We start from the raw sequence: 25,091 nt of genomic DNA, 5'->3' as shown, positions 1-25,091 counted from the left end.
TTTTAGAAAAATTTAGTAGTTCTGATATATCAGCTGTACTGTCTCCTGTAGATGTGAGCAAGTTTAAGAACAAATAGGAGCATTTTTATTCCTAGACATTTGATGTGACTTCCTGTAGCTTGGTTTGTAAACTATTTTTGTACTGCTTTCTGTATAGTATGCTTCAAAGGTTATACTGAAAACTTATTTCATCTTTATTTCTCAGGTTAAACTAGTGACCTTGGTTCATCATATGGGTGGAATTATTCGAAGGGACTTTAGCTCAAAAGTTACACATCTGGTGGCTCACTCGACACATGGAGAAAAATTCAGAGTATGTAAGCTTGAGTGGGCACTTCATAGAAACTTTCAGAATTTGTCTCCTGCAGGCCAAGTCTGTAAATTATACTTCAGCTGTAAGTTGCTAGGTTTTTTCGTGTACCAACAGCAATGTCTTGCAATGGTAAGGTCATCTCCATCTGGTGTTGAGCTTTTGACATGTTTTTGTCTCTGAGATCTAAATAATATGAATTGCCTGAGTGCAGGGATTTTTGAAATAGACAAGTATAGTAAATAACAAGAACCAAAATGCCTAAGTACTGATTACATCAATACATCAATATCTACTGATGTTGTCAGTATACTTAAGACTTGATGAACAGGTGTTTATATATAAACACGCCTGCTTCTTTTTCCTGTCCAAACAATGAACCTTGAGGTAATTTGCAAAAAAACTTTAGTACTCAATTTGTGTGCATCTTCTTTTAAAAATTACTTTTAACTTGTATATAAAGAAGCAAATCTTCCTTTATGTATGAGTGGTGGATGTTGTGTGTTTTTTTTTTTTTTTTTTTTTTTTCCCCTCCTCTGTGACAATCTACCAAAAGGGGATCTTGCAGGACACTATGTCCAGCTGAGAAGTAAATATGAGTTTATAGGTTTTTATTCCATGGAATATGACATAGAAATGCTTATGTCCCTTGATTCTCCCTTGTTTGAATTGTTAGTAAGCTGTTGCTTTTTTCCTAGTCTGTCTTATCTTCCATTTAGAAGAGAAGGTGTACTTTCGAACTGTTGACACCCCTTTCTGCCAACTCAAAGGGGAAAAGTAGGAAAACTTTACAATCTCTCCCATGCAGTCATGGAAGTTTCCTTTGGAATAGTCACTTTCTCTTTGGTAAAAGCAGGCTGGGATGTTTGTCTTCGTACAAAGTACCAAAAGCAGAAAAAAGGTCCTGTACTCCACTGGAACAGGGATTTGGTTTTGTGCTTTTGTGAGTGATGAAGGATATCAGACTAATACAACGGTGCACTTCTAAGTTCCAAAATAACTATTGATCTGATCTCCTAGTCACTGAAAAATTAATACATTCTAAGTTTTGGGAGTTAGTTGGATGCAATTCTTGAAGGAATATGTTCACTTTTTGCACTATCTGTCTAGAAAATTATAAGCTAAGTTACAAATTTTTCTTGGCATGGGAAGACTTAACGGGAAATACTTGGTACAACTTGTGCTTTTCCTGTTTTATAGGCTGCTGTAAGTCTTGGTACTCCTATCCTGAAAGCTGAGTGGATTTATAAGGCTTGGGAGAAAAGGAACGAAATGTAGGTGTTTATTTTTCTTCAGCCTTAACACTGCAGGTGAACAGGATGCAAGGTTATGAGCTTCTGTTTAAATAGTGACGTAGCACTGCTTTAGTGACCTTTTTGTGCAATTCTTTTTTTGTTGTGTTTATTTTTCTCTTTTTCAGTGATTTCTGTGCAGCTGATGATGACTTCAGAGATCAGTTTAAGGTTCTTCCCTTCCAGGATTGCATGTTAAGTTTCCTTGGATTCTCTGATGATGAGAAAGCTAACATGGAAGAAATGACAGAAATGCAAGGTTATTGTTTATGCAAGTTGGTCTGTGGGAAGAATGGTGTTTGTAGCTGATAAATGTCACTGAAGTGGAAATGCTGGATCATGAATCCTGCAGTATTAGGATACTTCAACTTGGAGAGCTATAAATTGATTTTTAGGTGTCATGTATGCATAAGTTCTGGTAGCTGTTGAAAAATTCAGACTTCTGAGGCTGATTGAAACTAGAGAATTTAAAAAGAAGTGATTGCAGGATGCTTGAAGATATCTTGGAAAACCTGCTACATAATATGTATATTCTGCTTCCATTTTGTAGTACGTATTTTTACATAATCCACAGAAAGCATTGACATTGATATGACTCATTGCTGGTGAAACACCTGATTGGAAGTGTTCCATTTTTCAATAATGTAGTACAATGTTAATAGTTACGTTGACAGTAATGATGTAACAGACAACTTACAAGTCTTCAGTCTTGTATTGCTAGAGTTGCATGTAACAGAACTGTAGGCATGGGAACAGAGCAAGCTTGCAACAGTAAGGCTTCATCAAAAGAGATGAAAGGTGGCTCAGATTGCTTCATCTCCCCCCACCCCCCCACCTGTTTACCTAAAGCTGCTTATAAGACTGTGACATGCACAGGTTCTAGCTTATGGATGCCTTTAGGGTGAGTACTCCTGGCTTGCTTCCAAGAAACAAGAAAAGTTTTGCAGAAGAATATTGTGTTTATTGCCAGACAGGTTTAAATGCCTTCTGAATTCTGTGTACTTCTGACTTTTCAATGTGTAGTTTGCTACTGCATGTTACATCCCGTTTCCTTAAAGCTGTCCACTGCTGATAATAACAGCGTGTTATGTAAGCCCAACAACTGATCAGCTCGCAAGAGCTCATCTCTCTTTGGCTCTTGTCTCTTTAATAATAGGTGCCACAGAACTACCAAGTGAGCTATTAATTTCTAACAATAATGTTCTTTAGTCTTGCTAATTTGCCTTTTTTTATCTAGGAGGACAGTATTTGCCAGTTGGTGATGAAAGGTGTACACATTTAGTCGTTGAAGAAAGTACAGTAAAAGATCTTCCATTTGAGCCTTTAGAAAAACTGTACGTTGTAAAGCAAGAGGTTAGTGCTGACATACTGTTGAAAGAACATTGCTATGTAATACTCAGTATCTGAGATACTAAACGCAAACGTTTGGCTTATTCTGAAAAAATGTATGCAGACTGCCTTGCTATTAATATATATTATTTTGAGTATTTTTAGGTTTGGGTGAATCCCTGTAATGTGTTCTTAATGTGTGTTTTCTTTTTTTTTTCCTTTAGTGGTTCTGGGGAAGCATTCAAATGGATGCCAGAGCTGGAGAATCCATGTATTTATTTGAGAAGGTATGTTGAACTCTGTCACGTAATGCGCAGCATGTATGTGCTAATCTTATCCCCAAATCCAATAGTATGTGTAGGGCTAGAGATCAAATGTTTTAGTGGCGTTTAAGTTCCAGATAATCTATTAGAAATTTTATTCATATAATACTAATCTGGAAAAAACCCTTTTTTCTGCTTCCCAAAGGCTGAACTTATTTTTAGTTAAACAAAATACTGGTGTGGCTTCCAGTTTTAAAAAAAAAAAAAAAAAAAAAGCTTCACCCGTTTTCCTTCTGAAAGAACTCCTCTTCCCTAAGAAGAGTTGTGCTGGTCTTTGCAGTTAATTTACCTTTGCACTGAGTTGAGCTGGACACAGTGGGTAAAACCACTAAACTATACTTTCTTTTGCTACAGCCAGAGAGTCCTGGCCTCAAGAAGTCTGTGTCATTACTTTCTCTGAATACTCCAAACAGCAATCGCAAAAGACGCCGTTTGAAAGAAACTCTTGCACAACTGACCAGAGAAACAGATATGTCGCCATTCCCTCCTCGGAAACGCCCGTCAGCCGAACATTCGCTTTCTATTGGGTCCTTGCTGGATATTTCTAACACTCCAGAGTCAAGCACTACCAGTGGAGGTAGAGCTAAAAACTTCCATTCAGACACACTTGCAATGTTGAAGAGCTCTCTGCATACAAGTGGTAACGGTAGTGGTAGGGAAGTCTTACAGGTTTTGCTGCATGTTTGCTAAGTAATTCCAGACTTTCATCTTTTCAAACTGTGCAGAAAGCAGAATTAGAGTGAAGAGTTCAGACAGACGCCTGGCTGCCTCTTGTCGTCACAGTAAGCATATTTGTATCTGAGGGAAAACAAGGAAAAAATATGGAGTTATAAATATGAAGTACAGTACAGTGTTATTCCAAAATGCTTCAAATACTCTGCTGGAAATCTGCAGCAAATAAGCAATGTAGCTGAAAGTAAATAATCTAAAACCCCTCTCTGGTAGTATACTTGGAGAAAGGAGGACAAAGGTTCTTTTCTAAAGGAATTAAAGGGAAAATTCCTGCAAAGCCCATTCCTAGGTCTTTGAAGTGTTCTGTTGAGGTAAGACTACTTGTGCTAGCAAACTATCTTGTCAAAAACTTCACAAGGATATAAATCACCAACTGGTTTTGATGAGTTAACTGGCATCATATAGAGGAGGTATTTCGAGTTACTACTGTTTTAAAAAGGCCCCTGTAACACAAGTCAAACAAGAAATCTCAGTAAGGCACAACCTGTAAGTAATAATTCAGAAGAAACACAGGAAAGATCAGATTACTTTCAAAGACCAGCTTTCTTGGATCATGCTAGTGCTGTTGTAATCCCTGCTACATAATTTGCTTCTAATCCAACGTCAGCAGAAAGTTTCAGAAAAAGTGGTATCTTGAAGACAACTGGAAAGGTACTTATTTCATAGTAACTGTGACAGTAATGAACTTTGACACCAGAATGAGCACGTACAGGTCTCTGATGTCCAAGTGTGTAAAACTAATGGACTGTTCCAGGTCCAATTGGCTTTAGCTTTAAGAGAAATTATTCCCTATGTTCCTCCCAGAGTAGGATGAAATGTTTCATGCAAGGACTGATTTTAATAAATGGTTTTGAGCTACGTACCTACTGTACATATAAATAATGTTCAGCACCTAATCCTCACTCCCTACTAAACATAATAGGGTGAAGTCATTGACCACTAGTTTCAGACTAATTTTGAGGAATAATAATTACTGTTGTTCTATAATTAGGCTGTAATAAAGAAAGCTATTTTCTAGAAACAGCTCTGATAACTATAGAATATCCTTCAGAATAGCCTTTATTAAAAAAACCAAACAACTATCTTAATTTAAAAGTTCTGAAGTTCTTATTTCATGTTGTTGAGGGTGAGCTTTTTTTGGGACTCTGTTGTAGTAAAGCTTTATTTTTCTTTTGGGAATATCTTTTCATCAGAAACACCAAAATCCTGTGCAAAGCCTTCAAAAAACTCGACTCCTCTTCCACTGAAGCAGTCTGCAAGATGGCAGGTTGCAAAGGAATTGTATCAGACAGAAAGTAACTATGTTGATATTCTAACAACAATCATTCAGGTAAGCTGGTTTTAAAGCAAGTACAGGTCAATTGTAATAAGACTTTTAGTGTTCATAGGCTGAAAATGGTCATTGATGTAATGTGCAGGCTTTTGAGGGCTTGGGTGCATGATGACAGTGTAAACAATCTCATGTAATTTTGCTGGCGTATAAAAATGTTTAGTTTTGGTTAATAATAAAGGCTGGAAAATACAATTTCTAATCTGGGATTGGCAGTGGAACTTCAGTTTGCATGGAAATTCCAAACCAGAAAAAATAGGGTCTTCATGACTCAGATTTTTAAGATATTAGTGACTAGAGAGTGATGGCAAGGGATTTAAAATTTTTTCCAAGAGCAGATTGGCAGACAGTTTACAGGAAGAGCTTAATTTCTAGAAAGTTTGTTTCCATTGTAGCAGATTATCTACTTAAAGAGCGAGCTAAGATGTGTGTGAGTAGAAGAGTAGATGAAAGAGTGTTATGCTGTAGTCATATACTGAACTTGGTGTTTTTATCTTGAACTCACTTGCTAAATGGGAATATCTCGAGATTGTGAGTGCAGGAAAGCATGATCTAGAAGGAAAATGCTGTCGGTTTCTTCATAACTGTTTTTAACACAATGTGTGGTGGTTGGGAGGGCATTAACTTTTTTTTTCATGGTCTTATTTCATCAGTTATTTCAAGTTCCGTTGGAGAAGGAAGGGCAACTTGGGGGACCAATCCTTGCACAGGAAGAGATTAAGACCATATTTGGCAGCATTCCAGATATTCTTGATGTCCATACTAAAATCAAGGCAAGCTGCAACTTCTCCCTTGCAGGGGAAGCTTTGATACAGATTTCGAGTCTTTTCTGTGTGCTTTAAGTTGTGTCTGCTGGACAGGTGTGGGTTCATCCTGGTGCTCTTACAAACTGTTCAACCTGTGGAATTATGTGCAAATCCAAAGTATGCTTGAAGATTTAACACTTGCTTATAAATATCAAATCTGAGAATTGTGCATGTAACTAGTATTGCCATTCATAAGCTGGCTTCTCCTTTTCCCATTTTAATCCCTCCTGTAGGAGGTTTTAAGTAACTGATACAAAACTGGTCAAAGGGGCCAGTAGTATCAAACAGTAGTCTGACTATAACATATGTGTTTCCATTAAAGAAGTAAGCAGGGACTCTTGGAAGGATAGGTAAAGCTATGGAATTAAAAAAAACAACCCACAACAACCAACCAAAAAACCCCAAGACAAAACCAGTTTTTTTGTGCGTTTTAGATAGGATTCTCACTATATGAACATATCATTTGGTAGGAGAAACTAATCCCTCCTTAAATGGCTTTGAACCAAACGTTAGAAACTACCAGCTTGTAAAACTGGCTCATGCTTCAACTTCTGAAGCAGTTGAGCTGGTATTGAGGCTTAATAAGAGCTGATTAGAATTCTCTATGAGGTTGTTTCCTTGAGGCTTTCTTTATGTTGGGTTTTTGCTCTGGATTGCAAACACCCTCTGAAGCCATCTCTGGGTCTCGTAATAGACTACAACGCAAGTCTTCCTCAAATATGAAGTCACAAAATCTCCTTCAAATAATGGCATATGCCTGTTGCTGTGTGCATTTCACAACAGGCTTTTAAAATAGGACTTGCAGACTGCCTGTATCTTAAGTGGTTTGGGTGTTTTGTTGTGGTTCCCCACCCCCCCGCCCCCCAGCCACTGGGATCTAGTCTAGTTAAGCACAATAGGTGCTTAAATAGGGTATGTGCCCACTGAAACAGAAGTAGAGCATGTGTGTTCATGTGTCAAGTAGGATTCACCTGCAGCATGTAGCATAGACAAAGTTGCTTAGATGTAGTTGTGTTTTCCTTCATCTTTGGTGTAACAAAGGTAAGACAAGTGGCAGCAACAGACCAATATTAATGGTGAATCCTTCTCACTTAAGGCAAATCCTGAACCTTCAGGTCTGCCCTCCTGCCCCTTTTATTAGCTGACGGTGAATAAGCTTGATCCTTATCAAGCTGATACAGGCTTAGCAGCTTGGTCTCACTTTCCTTGACACCCTGGTGAAACGATTGAGGGAGATCTATGTTAGTTCTATTTCAGTCCTGTCTTACGGACTTAAGAGTTCTATATTAGGTGTGCATTCTTAATTAGAATTGGTTCAACTGTCTTCTGTGTATACCTGTTTAATAAACCTCTGGGATATGTTCTGTAGTGTACGGGACACAGCAGTGTCCTCTTGTTGCAGAGTTGGCTGGTGCTGATGCTCTGCTTGCATTGATTTAGAGCTGTATATTCTGTAAGCCTGAGGTCTCGCTTTCACCTCTCAGTGAGCCACACAGCTAATGACATGTGTCTGGCAGAACTCTGATCCCATCTTACAACTTTATGCAAGTTCATTCTCACTTTCTTCCCCCCCATCCCCTTACATGTGTTTTAGGAAGACCTAGAAGATCTTATGATGAACTGGACTGAAAGCAGAAGTATTGGTGATATCATTCTTAAATATGTAAGTGTCTCGGTTTTTTTTTTTTTTTATGTGTTAGAGCTATTATCTTGCCTTACAAATAATCCGTTTGTAGGAGCTAGCACATACAAGCAAAGCACTACCGAGTGAGGAAAACCCGCTAACTTGTATCATTGTATTTTCTGTTTAGGCTTTTCAGTTGAGTTACATGATATACTTTGTATGGGCAGTTCAGGGTAAGGCTATGTGTGCCTGTCCTCTTCAATGAGGGGGTAAAACTCCAAATAGATACAGTTTGACAACTGTAATTTGTAACACTAGGGATATGCTTTTTACTCCCGTGTTAAAAGGGGCTCTTCTGTAACCTTAGCTATGTGCTGTTTCTGATCAATAGTAAATAACTAGCAAAACAGCTTTTTACCGCAACTTTTTCTTTTCATCCTTCAAGACTCAAAATGTGTAAGTGAATAAGGACTCGTTTTCCCACGTACAGAATGTGCAGAACAGGAAAGCTAGGTCTGGGACCGCAATTTGTTTTAACATCGGTAGTCTGCTAGGTATCTTGTGCTTTTGCTGACCTGATCATATTGAGGCAAATAGCGTTTGGCGTTCAAAAGTTTTCAGTCTAAGGTATTGCTTCTGGTGGTTTAGTGTCATTTAAAGGTGATTGCAGTAAATGGAGAAATTACCTGTCAGAAATTTCTGAAATTCTCACCAAAACCATCTTGCTAGGTGAGAGCCTGCCTTCTACTTGAGCTGCTCAGCAGCTTCTAAGATTGTCATGTGTGTACTTGATGTTTCTGAGAGCAGTCTGCATTTAATCAGCAGCATTGAATCCTGGGCATCTGGCATGCAAAAATGTCTTAACTTATTCTGTGAACATGCCTGGGTTTACAACACATTTTTTATTATTCTTTATTGAAATGTGTCTTTGAGCAGCTTTGTATGGCTCAGGGCATATGAACATATGTACAATGCTACATAATATGTAAAGCAGAGCTGTAACAGTTGTTTCTTTCAGTCAAAAGACTTGTTGAAAACATACCCTCCGTTTGTGAATTTCTTCGAAATGAGCAAGGAGACTATTACTAGGTGTGAAAAGCAGAAGCCAAGGTTTCATGCCTTCTTAAAGGTAAGTGCACAACTAAGTCTTTGAGTAGAACATGGAGACCATTACCAAGTAAGCTACTTAACGCAGTAGGTGGAAGAATGTGGAATTTTGGAAGCTTGGAGGAATGTAAACATCTCTTGGTGAGACAGAGAGAGGAAGGATTTGAACTTCAATCCCTCAAGCTACTCTTAAGACTATTTTGTAAGAGGTCCAAGTTCCTTCTCTGTTATTTAGCTCTCAAGATAGTTTGATTATATGGATTTGTTGCTGGAAAAAGTGCATTCTGACTTACCTTCTCTCAAATACATGTCTTCTCCTTTCTGTAAAGATAACTACAGCTGTTGGTTTTTATTGGTCCCCCTCCCTGTGCTTAAAAGACTCATATTTCTGAAATAGCTTTTTAACTTGCTCTCAGCATCTGTGAAGTTCCAGGGAGGTAGAATCTGTCAACATTCTTGTGACTAATGAATAGGAGCATAACAGTGGAGATCTAACAGGAAGATGATCTTCCAAGAAAGTTAGCTGAAGACAAGTCTAAAGACTCTTGAGCCCTTCAGATAAAGGTATAGAGTTGATGAGTAGTGCAGCATAGCTTTAACTCCTCTTCTATATCCAACAAGTGTCTCTCAAATAGTGGAGTAATCAAACTGACAGATTTCAGCTCATGTTTTCTGAGGTAAAAGGAATTATATCCCAGTATTGATATCTAAAAGATGGGGAATAAGAGAACAGGTCATCTCCTGTACCACTTCACATTAGCATCTGAAACAAAGACTGAGAGGTCAATAATAGGGGCAGTTTAAAACTAGATGTTCTGAGAACATAGTGTGATAAATATTGTGCAGATTTGAATGCAATGTGTTTTTAACATGATCTGTTAATGACTAAGTATCTGTGGCAAATGATTCTCAAACTTTTACTGCAATTCTAGTTTCAAGGAAGACAAGTTTTCTCCTAACGTGTAATTTTTGCAGGGTTGTGGTGTGGTTTTTTTTTTTTTTTGTGGGGGGAAAAAAGGTAAGAATTATTTCCTTTCTCCCTTTTCTTTTCTCAGATAAACCAAGCTAAACCTGAATGTGGCCGCCAAAGTCTAGCTGAACTCCTTATCCGTCCTGTTCAAAGGCTGCCTAGTGTTGCTCTACTACTAAATGGTAATCTAGTGATGTGTGTGTGTATATATGTATATTTTTATTAGTTAGTATGTGAAGGGTGTTAAAACAAAGATAATGTCTGCTTTTTGTCATAATTAGCAACAGCTCTTCTCATATAAAACAAGTGTGATTCTGGGAGTTAATCTTGCTTAATGGCAGTCAGCAAGAGCAATTACTGAAGAAAGCATACTTTTGGCTAGGTTTCACTTGTTTATACATTCGTCTGCAGGATACAGGTAGAGGAAGAATTCTGACGACAGTGTTGTCTCTTCAAATACAAATATAATTGAGATTCAAATGCAGTTAGCATAGACTAGGGAGCCGTTCCTACTGACAAGGCTTACAGCTTCCTGTGTTCCACCTGGTATCAACCACTTGCTGCAGTAATGGTTATGTTGGTAAAAATAAGAAAAACACCACACCAGCATCCTTTGCTTTGGTTAGAAAAAACCTTCTGTGCTTGTCGCTGCACTTCAACAAAACCAGTACATGGTCTTGTTGATTTTTGAATAGTTTAAGCGTTTAGGTTTTTTTCACTGTAGGTGGGTTTTTTCTTAATGAGATGTATGGACAATTGCTGCCTTGCCTGCTTTTCCACTTAATTAAGGCTATTTGTACTCCTGGATAGCTCTGTTTCCTTCAGTTATCTTATCTGGCTTACGGTTTAAACTTGATATTTTCATCTTTCTTTTCAGGCAATTGTGTATGGGGCTTGTTTGTTTGTTTATTTATTTATTTAAATTGTAGATATTAAGAAGCATACAGCAGAAGAGAACCCAGACAAAGTAACTCTAGAGAGAGCTATTGAATCATTAAAGGAAGTGATGACGTAAGTGATGCTCATTTTATGAAACGTACTGTTATCCATTTAGATATCTCTGTTCCTTCTGAATTGCTTCTGGTGCATTGGTGCCATAACTTCAGTCTTACGTATGTATATGTAATTGTACGTGTTCTTCACTCTCTCATTGATGGCTGTGGTCACTTTGGTGTTCTGTGCCAGAGCTGTTGGAGGAGCCTGTGGGTTGTTGCACAGCACTTCTACCTGAACCTCTGCTGACTCCCTGCCTTGGCGTGAAGCTGAACCTCCCGAGTCCTCTGTTCTGTTTCAACTCATTTCTATCTATTCCCACCAGAATGGAAGAGATGTGTTTAGTCTTTAAATCTTACTCCTATGCATATTGCCACTGAAAGGATACACTGTTGGTGGAAGATTAGTTTCTCTTCTGGTTCTGTATTAGCTATTCTTGGCACCATTCCATGAGTTAATTAGCTCAAAGCTGAAGTTGTTTAGATTTAGTCTCGCCTCTTTTGAAGTGTAGCGTATGTCTCCAGCAATGAGACCTCCTGTATTAATTGGGTAAATGTTTGTCTGATTTTTAACAACAACTTTTAAATTGTAATTATTCTTGCATCTGCTTCTTGGTGAGCTGCAGCCCTGACTTGAGGGAGGTAAAATGCAGGCTGGAAAGAAATGCGTTGGGTCGGTCTCTAGTTGAAAATCTTACGGGGTAAGGGAGGAGAATTGAATGGTACGTTGACTACTGATAATGTGACAAGAATATTGTTCTAGGTCCTGAAGTTTCCCATATGCTTAGCACATGGTATTTGGATATTTCAATGAGCGAGTAAGGTTGATTTTGTGTTTTCCAGTGCTGCTGTGTAAAATACATCTCTGGATGTTTAGCTTCCTTATTTTTATGTGTCTTACATGCAGTGCATTCATTTATCGTTACTTGTTATTGAAGATAAATATAAATGCTTCCCTCAGGCATATTAATGAAGACAAAAGAAAAACGGAGGCACAAAGGCAGTTCTTTGATGTTGTCTATGAAGTTGATGGATGTCCAGTAAGTAATTTCTCTGAAGCTGTAAAATGACTGTGCAGTAGTTTGCTCCCTTTGCAAAGCATGTGAGTTTAAAATGGGTAGGTGCTGGTTTAAACAGATTTCCAGTGTTAAGTTGTAAGCAAGCAGTAATCCAGCCCTTGAACTAAATGCTTAATGAGCTTTTTGTTTCTGTCACTTAGGCCAATCTCCTGTCCTCTCACCGAAGCTTAGTTCAACGTTTGGAAACTGTAGCACTTAGTGATGACCTCTGTGACAGGGGAGAACAGGTTACACTCTTTCTGTTCAATGATTGCCTAGAGGTAAGATGACTATATAAGTACATTTCATGAACTGAATTATAAAAGGCTCGACACTACGTAGGAGTATAAACAAGTAAAATTTAAAAACTATGAAACAGAGCGCTAATTTACAGAAAGCTGACAGCTCAACACATGCTGATACTGCCTTTCTGATAGCTCTTGTATAAGCCAGCGCAAGTCACTGCTGGATGGTTGAAGGGTGTTAATGTAGCATTTAATGTCTTGCAGCCAGATCAAAAATATAGAAGCAGCTTAATATGTTAAGAAATAAATGTTTATCTGAATAATACTTTGAGTAGTGCCAACAGATGAAAAAGCACTGGAGTCCTTGACTCAGCAGGATGTTTGTCCTTTTACTGTTTACTTATACTGAGTGTTATGAGTAAATAGTGGGCCTCTGGGTTGGGTTTGTCTGTGCTTAGGCTACAAAAAAATAAAAATAAAAAAAATCACATCTTAAATGCCTTGGACTAGCAGTATGTTAGGAAGAAATATGGAGAGAAAAAAAGGAGACTTAGGTGGAGAAGCTGAGGTTGAAAAGGACGCTTGATAAAAGTACTTGTTACTGTCTGCAGCAGTAAAGAACATTGTCTTCATAGAAGACCATCTCTAATCCAAAATTAGTGCTGTCTTAAGCAGCATCTAGAGGCAAAAGCCTATTGTTGTGACGAGTGATGAACTATTCCTGGGAGTCAAGTTGATTCAGCTTCGTTGCTCCTTGTAAAGGAAGGAAAGGAAAATGAAAATACTTCTAACAAAGTTTCTTGGCTTATCTCTTGTACAAGATACAAGCAACTGAAGGTACCTTGTTTTAAAAACCATGTAAGATACCTGTGTGTTAATGTAAAGTAAAAACTGGCTGACCCACTGCAAAACCCACATGATGGCTGCTTGAGCAAGCGACATCAAGTGTTATTTCTAGGGTATAACGCACCACAGCCTAAGTTGGTTCATGCGTATAGATGTTGTCTTTTCTGTATAAATCTGGACTGCCTTTCTGGTAGGTTTCAAAGAGCCCTTGCTTGTTATGCAAGGTAGAATTGAGGTCTCTAATGGAAGATTACTTTTCCTGTATTTTTTAAATTTATTTTTGAGGTGAGTGTATTGATGCTAAGTAACAATATTGCTGGATCACTTGAACTGTAGACAACGAATAATGAGAAATGAGTTCCTTAGATTTATGTGGTAGAGTAAATAGAGTAAAATACTCTTTAAAGTATTTTTCTGTCGCAAGACTTTCTGTGCCTTCCTGTATACTAGAAGATAAAAGAATGGAAGACAAACAAAACAATGGGAATAGACCTTCAAACTTCTTTATCTTCTATTTAACTGCAGATTGCGAGGAAACGGCATAAAGTTATTGGTGTTTTCAGGAGTCCACATGGCCACACAAGGCCTCCTGCATCTCTTAAGCATGTTGTTCTAATGCCTCTCTCCCAGATCAAGAAAGTCCTAGACATCAGGGAGACAGAAGGTCTGTATGTTTTGAAGTGCTGTGATTACCCTGAACCACAGTTTTCAGTAGCTTAAAGGATGAAGGTCTGCTGTTCTGGGATAGAATGTGAAGGTATATTTGTTGTATGGTATGTTAGGTATGTGACTTTTAGTATAAGCTTCTGTTTGAAGCTCTGTATGAGCTTGAGAATTCCTTGTGCTGACACCTCTTGGCTTTTCAAGAATTGCTGCATGATGCTGAATTTGGCAGCACTGCTAGATAGCATTAGCATACGCCAACCAAATGGTAGTGTGAGTTAAACGAGGGGAGTATGCTTGACGGCTCTGGATTTACAAAACCAAAAAACCTGAACTTCAGTCCAGAGTATTAGGCTGACCAGAGACAAGTGCTGTTGCTGTGAACCCAAATCTTCATTTGACTGGTGATAACGATGCTCAGGAGGAGCTGTGCTTAGCATCTTAAAAGAAAGATTTAGATGACTTAATTTCTCTGGCTGCTTTGCTATACTGAGGCTGTAGAGGTTTCGCTGAAGTATTGCATTGCTACAGCAGCAGAACTCATGCTACAATACTGTTCCAGCCTTGGTAGTGACTTCAGAGAAGTCTAGTCAGACTAGTTTCTAGATCTATACCCTAGAAAGATAGATCTGATGTTTCACGGTAGGTGATGGTATGCATGCTGTACTTGTTCTGCTTTATGTTCTCTGAAGCACCTGAACACAGAAGCCAAATAAAAAATGGAATTGGCAAAGAGTATAGGTAGTAAATGTGATGCTTACCTGCATTTTTAAAAGGTACTTTAGGGTTTCTTTTCTAAGAATTCTCTTTAAATGACTAAGCAATGCTTAGGTTTACTTTGGGACTTGGGCGATGGGAGCCCTTTCTAGGCATATCATGTAATATTTGCCAAGAACTTCAATATGCAAACCCTGGGAGAGGTCAGCTGCTCTCTTATATACACTTACAGGATTGCTTTTCCAGTGCTGCTTTTCTGAATTGGTGATGGCTTGGTTTTTCTTTCTTTCTCCCTCAACTGTGTTTAGCACGCTTCAGCTGTCTCCTATAAAGGAGTACCAGCAATAAATTAATTGTCTGCTATCAAGTAAGCAATCTTTGTCAAGTTTAGACCTGTTGTATTTTGACTATTTTAATGTCATCTATAGTACTGTTTTTGGTTTTTCAAAATAGGGTAAATGTTTTCAGTGTTCTCTGTTGGTAAGGAAATGATCTGTCCAGCATTCTATGAGTTAGAGAATGAATTGATATTTACTGCTATATCCGGTAATGACTGACTGCTCTGCAGACTAATCTGTACAGATTATTTAGTGAATAAACAACTGGTGCATGAACAGCTGATTGCAGCCTCTTGATGAAGGATGTGGACAGAACTCCGTGCTCTTGCAAGTAATAAAACAGCTATTGTGTAAATCAAGATAAAAGCCTTGCATTAAATCATATTGTCTCTAACTGGCTCCTGGCAGATAGAGGGTTAACTCTTCTGAAGATTCCCCTCTGAATTATAGGAAAGATTGTTATTCTTTGTCTTAACTCCTTGCCTTTTTTTTATAAACCGTAGATTGCCATAAAGCTTTTGCCTTAGTTGTGCGGCCACCGACCGAGCTCAACAACAAACTCTTCAGTTTCCAGATGACAAGTGAAGAGCCTCCCAAAGAAGATTGGTTGAAGCTGTTGTGTCGGCACGTGGCTAACACGATTTGTAAAGCAGATGCAGTAAGTACTCTGGAACCATGTTGCTGATTAGAAATATTTCACTCTTTTTGGCTTGAAGCACATGAAGCTGAAGAACTTGTTAATAGCAGACATGCTTGAGGTGAAGTAGAGCAGAAAACATTTGTGCTAGCATGTCTGCAAGTGAGTGGTTAAAAGGTGGAAAAAGAAGCAGCCTGGAAGTTAGCTTCTATAGAAGCTAATAAGTAATTAAAAATCAAGAGTCATACCCTTCCCCCATCACAGATTAATTATAAATTATTTAAAGTCTGCACTGTAGATCTAAACAGGATTGTCTCCAGCTTGTTTTCACAGCTATGTTTTGATTTGTGACCCCAGCATTATGAATTGTATGTTTTGGTTTAACTCTGTGTTAGGTTGAATTCTTTGTTTCTGCATAGGCCCTGTAATGTGAGAGACATAAAGCATCTTCCTGCTATAGACTGAAGCCTACAACCTCAACACAAAGAAATAAAGAAAACAAAGAAATAAAGGAGGCACTAGCCCCCTCACGCTTTTTGAAGTTCAATGTGTGGGCTTTCCACAGCCAGAAAACTACTAATTTGAAGAGTGCATTCTCTCCAATTAGGGCAAGAGACTTTCAGCTAATGTTTTAATTGTATAAGAGTGTGTGCATATCACAGCAAATTGCTGAAAATATGTGCAGTACATATAGCTGAAACAGCTTGCGTTTAAGTTAGAAATGGTTTGTGTTCTGTGCTGTACTCATACTGTACAAGTTACTTTTAAATACATGCTTGTTTCAGGAGAGGTAGTTAGGTAATCAGAACCTCATCTTAGTCTTACTTTCTTTGCCATATCAGAGGTCTTACAAAAAAACTTGGCTTTGTGCTTTTCTTTTTAGGTACTTAGTAGGAAAAGCACTGATTCAGAAGTGTTAGTTTGCTTTAATCTGCCTGTTGCCTACCTCCAGTGTTTTGTGTTACATGTAACACAAAGGGATGGAAAGATGTTTGGTTTTTTAATAAAACTAAATCTTTATGTAATAAATGTATTGTTCCCTTTTAACCCAGGACATTCAGAATCATACGCTGACAAATTGTAACCTACTATGCGGAATCCCATTAGTTACAATTTCTGTAACTAGTGCTTTGTACCAACTATATAGTACTCTTTTTCTTGCTGATTTGAATGTCAAATTGAGCTTCAATCTAAGCACAGGTCCCCTTTTCCCCAGCTTTTAAGAACTGTGTAGCATCATGTGAGAATGAGCTGGCATTGGCTTTGCCACGTGGTGGCACTAAAGGCTTTCACGACTCTTTGTTCGGCGCTGGGAATAGCCATACCACTTGCTGTGTGATGTCCTTATCGGGGGAAAAAAAGAACCCGAACTATTATTATTATTATTATTTTTTTTTTTTAGGTAAACTGTCTTTTCTGAAAATCAGAACCCAAAACAGCAGCAAAAAAAAAAATCCCCAGGAGCTTCCCACTCCCATGCATGCCCCCCTCCCAAGTTTTCTAAGTAGCTAGTCAGAGATTGCTTTGCATATGCTAGAGTGAAGAAAGAGGTATGAAAAAACCAGACTTGTGGCTCTTCTGAAACATCTTTTGGGTTTCGGCTGAAAGACAGTCTCAGGCTTTGACAGCTGGAGCTATCAAGGTTTCACTTCCAAAGAGTGCTAGATGTGCTAGTGAAACAAAGGGGTATCTGTCCTGTGAAGCTCCCTAGGTATACTTCAGAACTGCTGCCTTTACTTTGGTCAACGCTGAACTTGAAACTGAATCACACCAAACTTAAAACTACTGATGAAGTGGTTTCATAAACTGATTGCACCAGCACTTAATCTAATGACATAGCATGAAAGCAAATAGCTACTGAACGGTATATTAAGAGTTAAATATGGAGGAATATGGTAATTAAACCCACTAAGTCTTACCTAATGACCTGGAGAATGAAATTCTGTCAAGTGCTGATGTTTGACCATTATTAAGACTATTTTTGTCTGCAGGAAAATCTCATTTATACTACTGATCCCGATTCAGTTGAAGTAAGTACTAAAGACATGGATAGTACTTTAAGCAGAGCTTCCAGGGCAATAAAGAAAACATCAAAAAAGGTAAGATACTACAGAGATAGTGCTTTACCATAAACCCCATTTTAGATGGGGAACTATGCTAGTATTCCTGTTTCAGGTGTTTTGTAGCGCTTACAGTAGCGACAGGAGAAACCTAATGTGAAGTAAAACTGTTAAGTATAAGCTCCTTAAAGAAAGAAGGTGGGGAGCGTTTGAGGCTTTGACTGAGTTTTGGAGTATCTGTGTATAGTCTTAAGTATTATGTAGTCATTTTTGAGTCTGTTACGGAACTTACCCTGTTTAATATATTTAAAAGATTAACGATATTACAAAAAAACCCCCTAACCCTCAGCTGTAACTGTATTTTAGCATACTGAATGGAGTTTTAAAGCTGCATACAATTATTGAAATTCAAGTACCTTCAAAAGTAGGATGGGTGTAGAATATATGTGTTCTGGTAATAAAATAAGCTTTGAAATGACAAGGAAGTAAGTGCTGAATGCTGCTGTCTGCCCGTGTGTGCTTGTCTTGCCTCTTTGTACAGCTTAGCTGCAGTCAGCTAATGGACTGAGAAACTGTGCCCTGTTCTGCTGCGAGGACCCGGCTGGGAGGCAGGAGGAAGGCTGCCTCTCGGCTGTGTCACCTTGGCTCTGCGTTGGGCATGGTTCTGCTAAAGTCTGTGGCGTGTGAGAAGGGGTGACAGGGAATGACGCAGCGAGGGGGAATTGTTCTCCCTTCTCGGCAGCCTCCCGACAGCCTTAATGTGTTCAAGACAATAATATTGTTTCTTAGAGAACACTGCAGGGGCTGCTGTAGTTTGAAGACCAAATTGAGAGCATCTGAGAGGAGGGGAGGCCTGACTTTGCTGAACCCAAGGGACGCGGGGAAGCCTAGTTGACTAGGCCTTGTTTTGACTTCTGTCTGGGTCTCTCCCCCCTCCCCCCCCCTTCCCAAAATGTTGTCTTTGTATTTGGAGAGAGTGAGAAGAGCATGAGTGATGGGGAGCTTTAAAAGCCAGATCACCTTGTGGGTGGGTGTGTTTGGCTAGTTTTGATACAGTCATATTAACATTTGATACGTGTCCTGCAGCTGTTCACAATTCGAATGGTAGCCCATACTGTGGTAGTTAATACAGCCTGTCTTTTGTCGGTGTATAAGCTGCTTGTCATACTCCTCAGGTTACAAGAGCATTTTCTTTCTCAAAAACCCCAAAGAGAGCTCTTCGAAGGGCTTTAATGTCGCATAGCGCAACAGAAGGAAGAAGTCCCAGCTCGGCTAATGAGAATTATATAGGCAGCCGACTGACTAGTACGTCGTCATTAACGGTAAGTGATTTGGCTGTGCAGGCCAAATAAGTAACCTTTTTAAGATCAGTTATTTTAATGTCTGGTGCTGATCTTATTTTAACAATTTCAAGATCCACAGTGGAAAAATTTATTTTTAACTACATCCGGAGACTTGCTATTTTCTGAGCAAGTGTTGTGTAACGGGAAGGCTTGCTTGCTGAAAATGCAGAAAAATCTGCTGTATGTACTAGAAATTGGGAGTTGTCTTGTACAATTAAGTTGGGGGTGGAGAGAAACAAAGCAACCTCTTTTGCTAGAGATGGAACATGTATCCTCTTTTGAGAGAGTGAGAAGCTTCCAGCACACTGTCTTGTGTTGGCTCATCCTTTTAAGTTTGGACGATATATATGTGGTGGTCGACCCCGAATAGAACTGTGAAAGTAGCGAGATAATAGACATTCAGTGAAACAAACTGGGAAGGAAGGGTAGAGAAGTACACATGCTGCAGCCTGTAAGGCTTCAAAAAGGCAAGGGAATTGCCTCCTTTTACCAAACTTTCGTAAACAGATATAACTTATTGTTCTACGTACCGTAACTATTCTGTTATGCCTGGCTACCTATTGCAGCTTTCTTCTGCTACATTGGGTTAAACTAAATTTCCTAGTACAGTATAGTTAAAGCAGACTAGATTTGAAGGAATTTTTTCATCATCTTTGCTTTTATTCTAGTGTTTGAGTAAATCTGTATGCTGAGTAAGCATCTACTTCTAAAGTCTGTAGTTTGTAGGACAGAAGGCCAAGAACAGGATTTCCTGTGTATCTTTCTAATACTGCCTGATATGTCAGGACCTGAATATAGAGATGATTCAGTATGTTTGAGTGGCCGTTAAATTGTACAACATGAAGATATTGCTTTGCTTTGCCATGTGAGGTGGGCATGAGAAACTATGAATTAATAAGGGAGGAAGTATCACAGTGGACTCCCTTGCTTGAAAGGAAATAATAAAAAAATTTATCAGTGTGGCTATACCCCAGTTCTCTGTAGAGATTTTCTTCATTCAATTATGATTGCTCCAATAATTTTTTAATAATTCCAATATTCTGTCTTCATTTTGATATGGCACTGTATCTCATTTCTCATGGAAATGCTAGTCACGCACTTATCTTTGTGTGTCTGCCCCGTACAAAAATACTTTTTTTCTGCAAAATGATAGGAACTCATAGTAGTAAAAAGTATTTTCCTATTTTAAACTCTTCCCAGAGTTCTTGGATCTCTGAGGTAGTAAGCTGCAGCTTGGCAGCAGATCATGTGTTGTGTGGTTTTTTCTTTTTTTAACGAATCCCACACACTACTGAGCTTGCATAAAGCCTTTCTCGTTGAATCATAAGGTTGAAGGGGAAAAGAGAGGTTTGAATTCCAGCCCCTCAAGCTGGGATACCAGTGCAGTTCTTGGGTAGGAAACTAAAGCTGTAGGAAACATATCTTGAGTCCATTGACAGAGTCAAAGCTGTTATTCAGACATATAGTTTTATTTAGATAAAATCCTGGCCTGTGCTTACGTGGGGATTTTTTTAGTGCAGTAAACCTATAGAGTGAAAATATCAATACAGATTAGATGCTTGGGTTTATTGTTGTTCGGACTAACTCTTGAACACCTTCCTAATTGTAGATTGCTCATTCATCTTCGACATGCAACCTAAGTGGGTCTGTCAAATGTGCTGTTAATGTTCATCGCTCCAATTCTGCTGACTGGAGCTCCCAAAATTCCAGGCCTCGACCTGTGGTGTGTCCTGGCTCTCCAAATACTCATCTTTCTAATGCTGTAGAAGAAAAAACCTCTTCCAACTTGGAAAGCTTAAATGGTCATGCCTTGGACAGATTATGTCGTATCCCTATTATTACTATCACTTGTGGTGATGCTGCAGATAATCAGTATGGTGCTGAAAAATACCGTGCATCAAACCCTGACTGTTAATACCCATCCTGCATGAAGTGAGCAAAAAACCTGATCTTGATTCCGCTAAACTAAGACACCGTGGTACAACTATATAAACCCCTAGAATCCATGAATTGTTTTAGATGGTGTTGGGTTTTTCTTTGACTTCTTCTAGTGCATGGAGTTGGAGTAATTACTCGCATGTGGTTTAGTTCTGGTTCTGGGTGCAAAGTTAATTCTTTCACAGACCCCTTTAACTTTAGTTTATCTGTGTGTGTGTGTAGGTTTCCCCTTAATCTCAATACAACTGAATTACTGTTTCTGTTTAGTTGTCCAAGTGGCAGTATAGCTTAGGGGTCAGAGTTGAAAGGACTTTAATAACTTGGTTTCAGGGAAGTTTTGAGCAGCTAATTTTACCTGTGGATTTAAGCTTTTGTTCCCCTATCTGTAAACAGAAGAAATACCCTGTATAAAGTACTTTAGAGTCTAATAAGAGCTGCTATTTAAAGAGGAGTTGAGGATTTAATTTTCAAACAGTGCATATGACTGCAAACAGAAGATGTGCCACAAATGGGCTTTAGGCTTCATAGTGAGGTGGCATATCCTTACCTGCTCAAAATGTCCCTATTTAAAAGATTCTTGAAGCATGAAGGTGCAGCAAGCTGCCTAACTACCATGACCTGTTTATATGCTGAAAAGCTTGGCTGTGCTATAAAGAGCAACGGAAGATTGCTTATGAAAGTATTTTGAGGTCTAATGTAAAAAGAATATAAAGTTTCAGCTGATCCGAAGAGGTTAACTTTTAGTACTAGATATTGATGTGTTGATTTCACTGTAATTTTAAGTTCCAGAAGCAGTCTATGCTCCTAGCACCAGAAAAGTCAGCTTTTTGCCTGGTTTGTGCCCATCCAGGCACAGCTAAAGCAAGCTTTGACAAATCATTGTGATGTCTGTTGCCTTCTGTAGCCAAGAAGGCATGTGTTCAGCATCTAATTTGGGGCTTAAAGCTGGTAAGGATGCAGAAATTTGTAGGATCTGAGGGGAGCTCCATTTCTCTAAGATTATCATAATGTATCTTGCCTTCAATTTGGAGAGAGATTATTATTGCAAAAAGTGTGATGCAAGATGTACGCTAATACTTGGTTAACAGCTGTTCATCAAAAACATGTTCTTGCATCTGAATCTCTCAAGGCTGGTAACAAGGAAAAATCTTTCTTCTGCATTTTTTTAAATATATGCATTCTACTCATTTAGCTGCATTTAACTTTTCTGTTCAAGATCTAGAAATGCTGAATCACTAATTTCAAAAGCTGCCAATCTCACATAGTATAAGGAATGTAACAGTACAGGAGGTATTTATCAGGATCGAGAAATGACTACTGTACTATTGACACTGGCTAATAAATGATTAAGTAACTTTTTTTTTCCTTCTTTCTTCCCCAACAGGGTATTCCTTCTCCTTCCTTGGTCAATCTTCCTTCAATCTTTGAAAAAAGGAGTCTTACATTAAGTCGATCAACAACCCACTTGATATGAAGCGGGTGTAAAATACAGTGCTGTATTGTAGTGACTGACAGGCAGCTGGCTGTTCAAATGACCTGTTACTGACATTAATGGTACCTTAGTCATTAGCACTTAGCAGTGATTAGCAAAATTTTAGATAACACTAAGTTAATCACAAGGGGACTTTAGTTGTCCTGAAGCAGATCAGCTAATCAGTGGGATGAGTAACTCGGTTGTCATGTAGGATGCAGTACTCCCTTGCACAAATGTATTTTCTCACCAGCGTAATGGAAGCATTTTCTTCTGTGGAAATTGTCGCCTCTAGGCAATGAGCTACTTTGTCAGATTTTGAAACGAAGGCGATGACCACGTAACTACTGCTAGTTTGGATGACTTGTGCTTGCCTCACTTCATCAGTTGGCAGAGCACTCTGTTTGAATTTTAGATTACTTAAATGGAGATGCATTATGAAGTACCTGACCTTTCAAGTATGACAGTTAACCTGTTGTACAGCTGCTTATTCCAGATATTTTATAAGTGTAGTTGTTTATTAAAAAAATATATAGAATTGAGTTTCTGTGATTATGATCTTCTGCAGCCTCGCTTTAACACTGTGGTATGTTATGTAGGTTTATTTGAACAGTAAGTTTAAAGGCTATGACTAGCTTTGACCCCCAAAGTCAAATGAATTCTTTGAAGTGAAGGTCTGAGGAAAATAATCGCTTTCCCTTCCAGTAGGGCTGTTAAACGAACCCTGAAAACCCCATGTCTTCCACATAGTTGGTTAATGAAACATTATTTAATGTATGGGATTTTTGGTGTGATGCTGTAACTAGAGGGCCCAGTTTTGGGGTGTCAGATTTCAGCTGTAGTACTCCTAAGGCTTTTACCGGCCTTTCTCATGTATTTGTCTTCCTTCAAAACTGTATGTTCACTTGTTTCACGATGCAATGCTATCTCAGGAACTATCTAAATATGTATATTTCTGCATTTCATTAACAGTTTAACTGTGTATTAGCAGGCGTTCTCAACTTCTGGGTTTTTTTTAACCACCAATGTTTTGTCTTGTGTCTGCATGTAACTAGTGATGCTTCTGAATGTGTCAGACTTAACTGGTTTTTATATCTCTTTTTGCCGATCCAAGTAATGTAAATAAACTGTTTAAAATAACACTGCTTATGGCTTTGCTAAACAGGCTTTTATGAGAGTCTGCTTTATGAGAGTCACATAAAAAGCATTGTGTTGGACTCCAGCCTACAACTATATTCTGGTTAGCTATGTGGCTGTTCCTAATAAAGTATACCACTTCAGAGGTCTGGGTCTGCCAGAATCAACCTTCTTCTTTGACCTATTCACCATTCTCCCCTCCTCCCCGGGATATATGTAGCCATGGGTCTTTTGTCCTTATCCATTCAAATTAAACACCATAGATAAATATGCATTGGCACTTAATAAAGTGGCTCTAGGAAAAAAACATTCAATAAATACTATGCTTAAGGTTGACAACGCTTTTTGTTTTCTTTTCTGTTATTTCTGAAATGGCATTTTCAGCCTGGTGCGCTCCATGCAAGTTTAAGACAACCACAGGAATAATGATAGGCTGATATTGTCTTAGTTAGCAGATTATTTGTATTTAGTTTCTATATCAAGTTTGTTTGCACTTAAACCCAATTGAACCGCGAGGGCTTACTATATTGCCTAATCATGTCGTTACCACTACTGCACAGCTCTGTGGTTGCTAAATGAATGGAAAATGGTTGTTCAGAGTGTGGAGTCCTACTGCTCTTCAGTTGTTGCATGTGACTTTCTAACAGAGGAGCTAGTTCTGCTCAGCCTTGCTAGCTGCTGAAGGCGGCGAAGGAGGGGGGAGATGATGCCTGCCTCCAGTGTGACTTTGCCCCCTCCTGCATTCTGGGTGCATTATTATCTTAACTTGCCACGTTACGATTCAGTGTGAGATGCCTCTGTTTTTATTTTTTTAAAAAATAAGTACACTGTTTTGAAAAAAAAAAAGAAAATCTTATGTTAGGACTAAGAGATGAATGGCAGCTCAATCTCCTTGTAATTAAATGAGGTGATTGTCTGTTTTAAATGTATTCATTATTTTGTCTACTGCTCTTTGACTACACTCTAAGGTGATGTACTCTAGCAGCACTTAAAGATGTGCTTGGCCCCAAACTGGTGAGAGGACACACTGCCACTGTGTATATTAGGATTGCACTGAAGCCCTTAACTGCTTTTTTGGATATTGATTGTCAGAGGACCAGATATTTGTCAGTGAGATAGGGAGAAATGAAATCACTGAGATTTTGGGTTAAAATAACAAGGTGATAAGCAATAATTAACACTGAATTGCTGATTTGACAACTTGTTCTCAATGTAATTACCGAGAGCAGTGTAACGAATCTTCTGGATACTGGAGAAGACAGTAGGAAGCATCTGACCCAATTTTAGTAAAGCATTGTCTTGTGTGACAGCGTTGTGAGTTTGCTAGCGGAGAGGAAACTACTAGTGAGCAAATGCAGAACTGGCTGATCTCTACCTACTGGACAACAAATCTTCCTAGTAAGTGCCGTGGTCACATTGAGCGGGGCTCCCCGGGGTCTGTTCGGTGTTTCTGGGTGGGTAATGGAGTGGGTCTGTGCTTACTGGTTTTACAGCCGTCACACAGCAGCCAGAACGCTGAGTGTGTGACATAATGGGATTAGAGGTGGAGGTGAGCTTTCTAAGTTGCAGAGGTGCTCCAGAGTAATGCAAACAAGCAAAAATAAAGTTTTACAAAATGAGGGATTTGCTCCTGCTTCTTCCATTTCCAATACTACATGTGCATGTAGCATAAGAACAAGTGTGTAATTTTTTGGGGGTATTTTGGCTGATGTTCTTTTAAATTCTAGGTGAGACTGGTTCTCAAAACCAGAATTTTAAACAATACTTTTACCATCTAGCTGTTATGGGATGTGCCTTCTTGAGGAACAGTAGTTTGTTTTGTA

General features: G+C 38.7%; 1 protein-coding gene across 9 annotated transcripts in view; it reads left to right on the top strand.

Annotated features, from left to right (window-relative positions):
• ECT2 (epithelial cell transforming 2) overlaps positions 1 to 23,604 on the top strand; it is a 30,349-nt gene extending 6,745 nt beyond the window's left edge. For 5 of the 9 annotated variants that reach the window (XM_040613153.1, XM_040613152.1, XM_040613151.1 and 2 more), the window contains 19 exons: positions 206 to 313; positions 1,511 to 1,584; positions 1,731 to 1,861; positions 2,840 to 2,955; positions 3,156 to 3,218; positions 3,609 to 3,831; positions 5,180 to 5,316; positions 5,970 to 6,089; positions 7,717 to 7,785; positions 8,765 to 8,875; positions 9,909 to 10,005; positions 10,753 to 10,834; positions 11,777 to 11,855; positions 12,035 to 12,154; positions 13,490 to 13,628; positions 15,186 to 15,340; positions 17,311 to 17,418; positions 18,555 to 18,701; positions 20,332 to 22,037. In XM_040613153.1, coding sequence (XP_040469087.1) covers positions 206 to 313; positions 1,511 to 1,584; positions 1,731 to 1,861; positions 2,840 to 2,955; positions 3,156 to 3,218; positions 3,609 to 3,831; positions 5,180 to 5,316; positions 5,970 to 6,089; positions 7,717 to 7,785; positions 8,765 to 8,875; positions 9,909 to 10,005; positions 10,753 to 10,834; positions 11,777 to 11,855; positions 12,035 to 12,154; positions 13,490 to 13,628; positions 15,186 to 15,340; positions 17,311 to 17,418; positions 18,555 to 18,701; positions 20,332 to 20,637 — 2,385 coding nt within the window. In that variant the 3' untranslated portion in view covers positions 20,638 to 22,037. The other 4 variants (XM_040613156.1, XM_040613158.1, XM_040613154.1 and 1 more) reach the window with 3 other exon arrangements.
• Positions 23,605 to 25,091: the final 1,487 nt, after the last annotated feature.

This window comes from Falco naumanni, chromosome 13 (assembly GCF_017639655.2).
Source record: "Falco naumanni isolate bFalNau1 chromosome 13, bFalNau1.pat, whole genome shotgun sequence".
Taxonomy (NCBI): Eukaryota; Metazoa; Chordata; class Aves; order Falconiformes; family Falconidae; genus Falco; species Falco naumanni.
The sequence above is the reverse complement of the archived record's forward strand: the minus strand, read 5'-3'. Positions and strand labels throughout refer to the sequence as shown.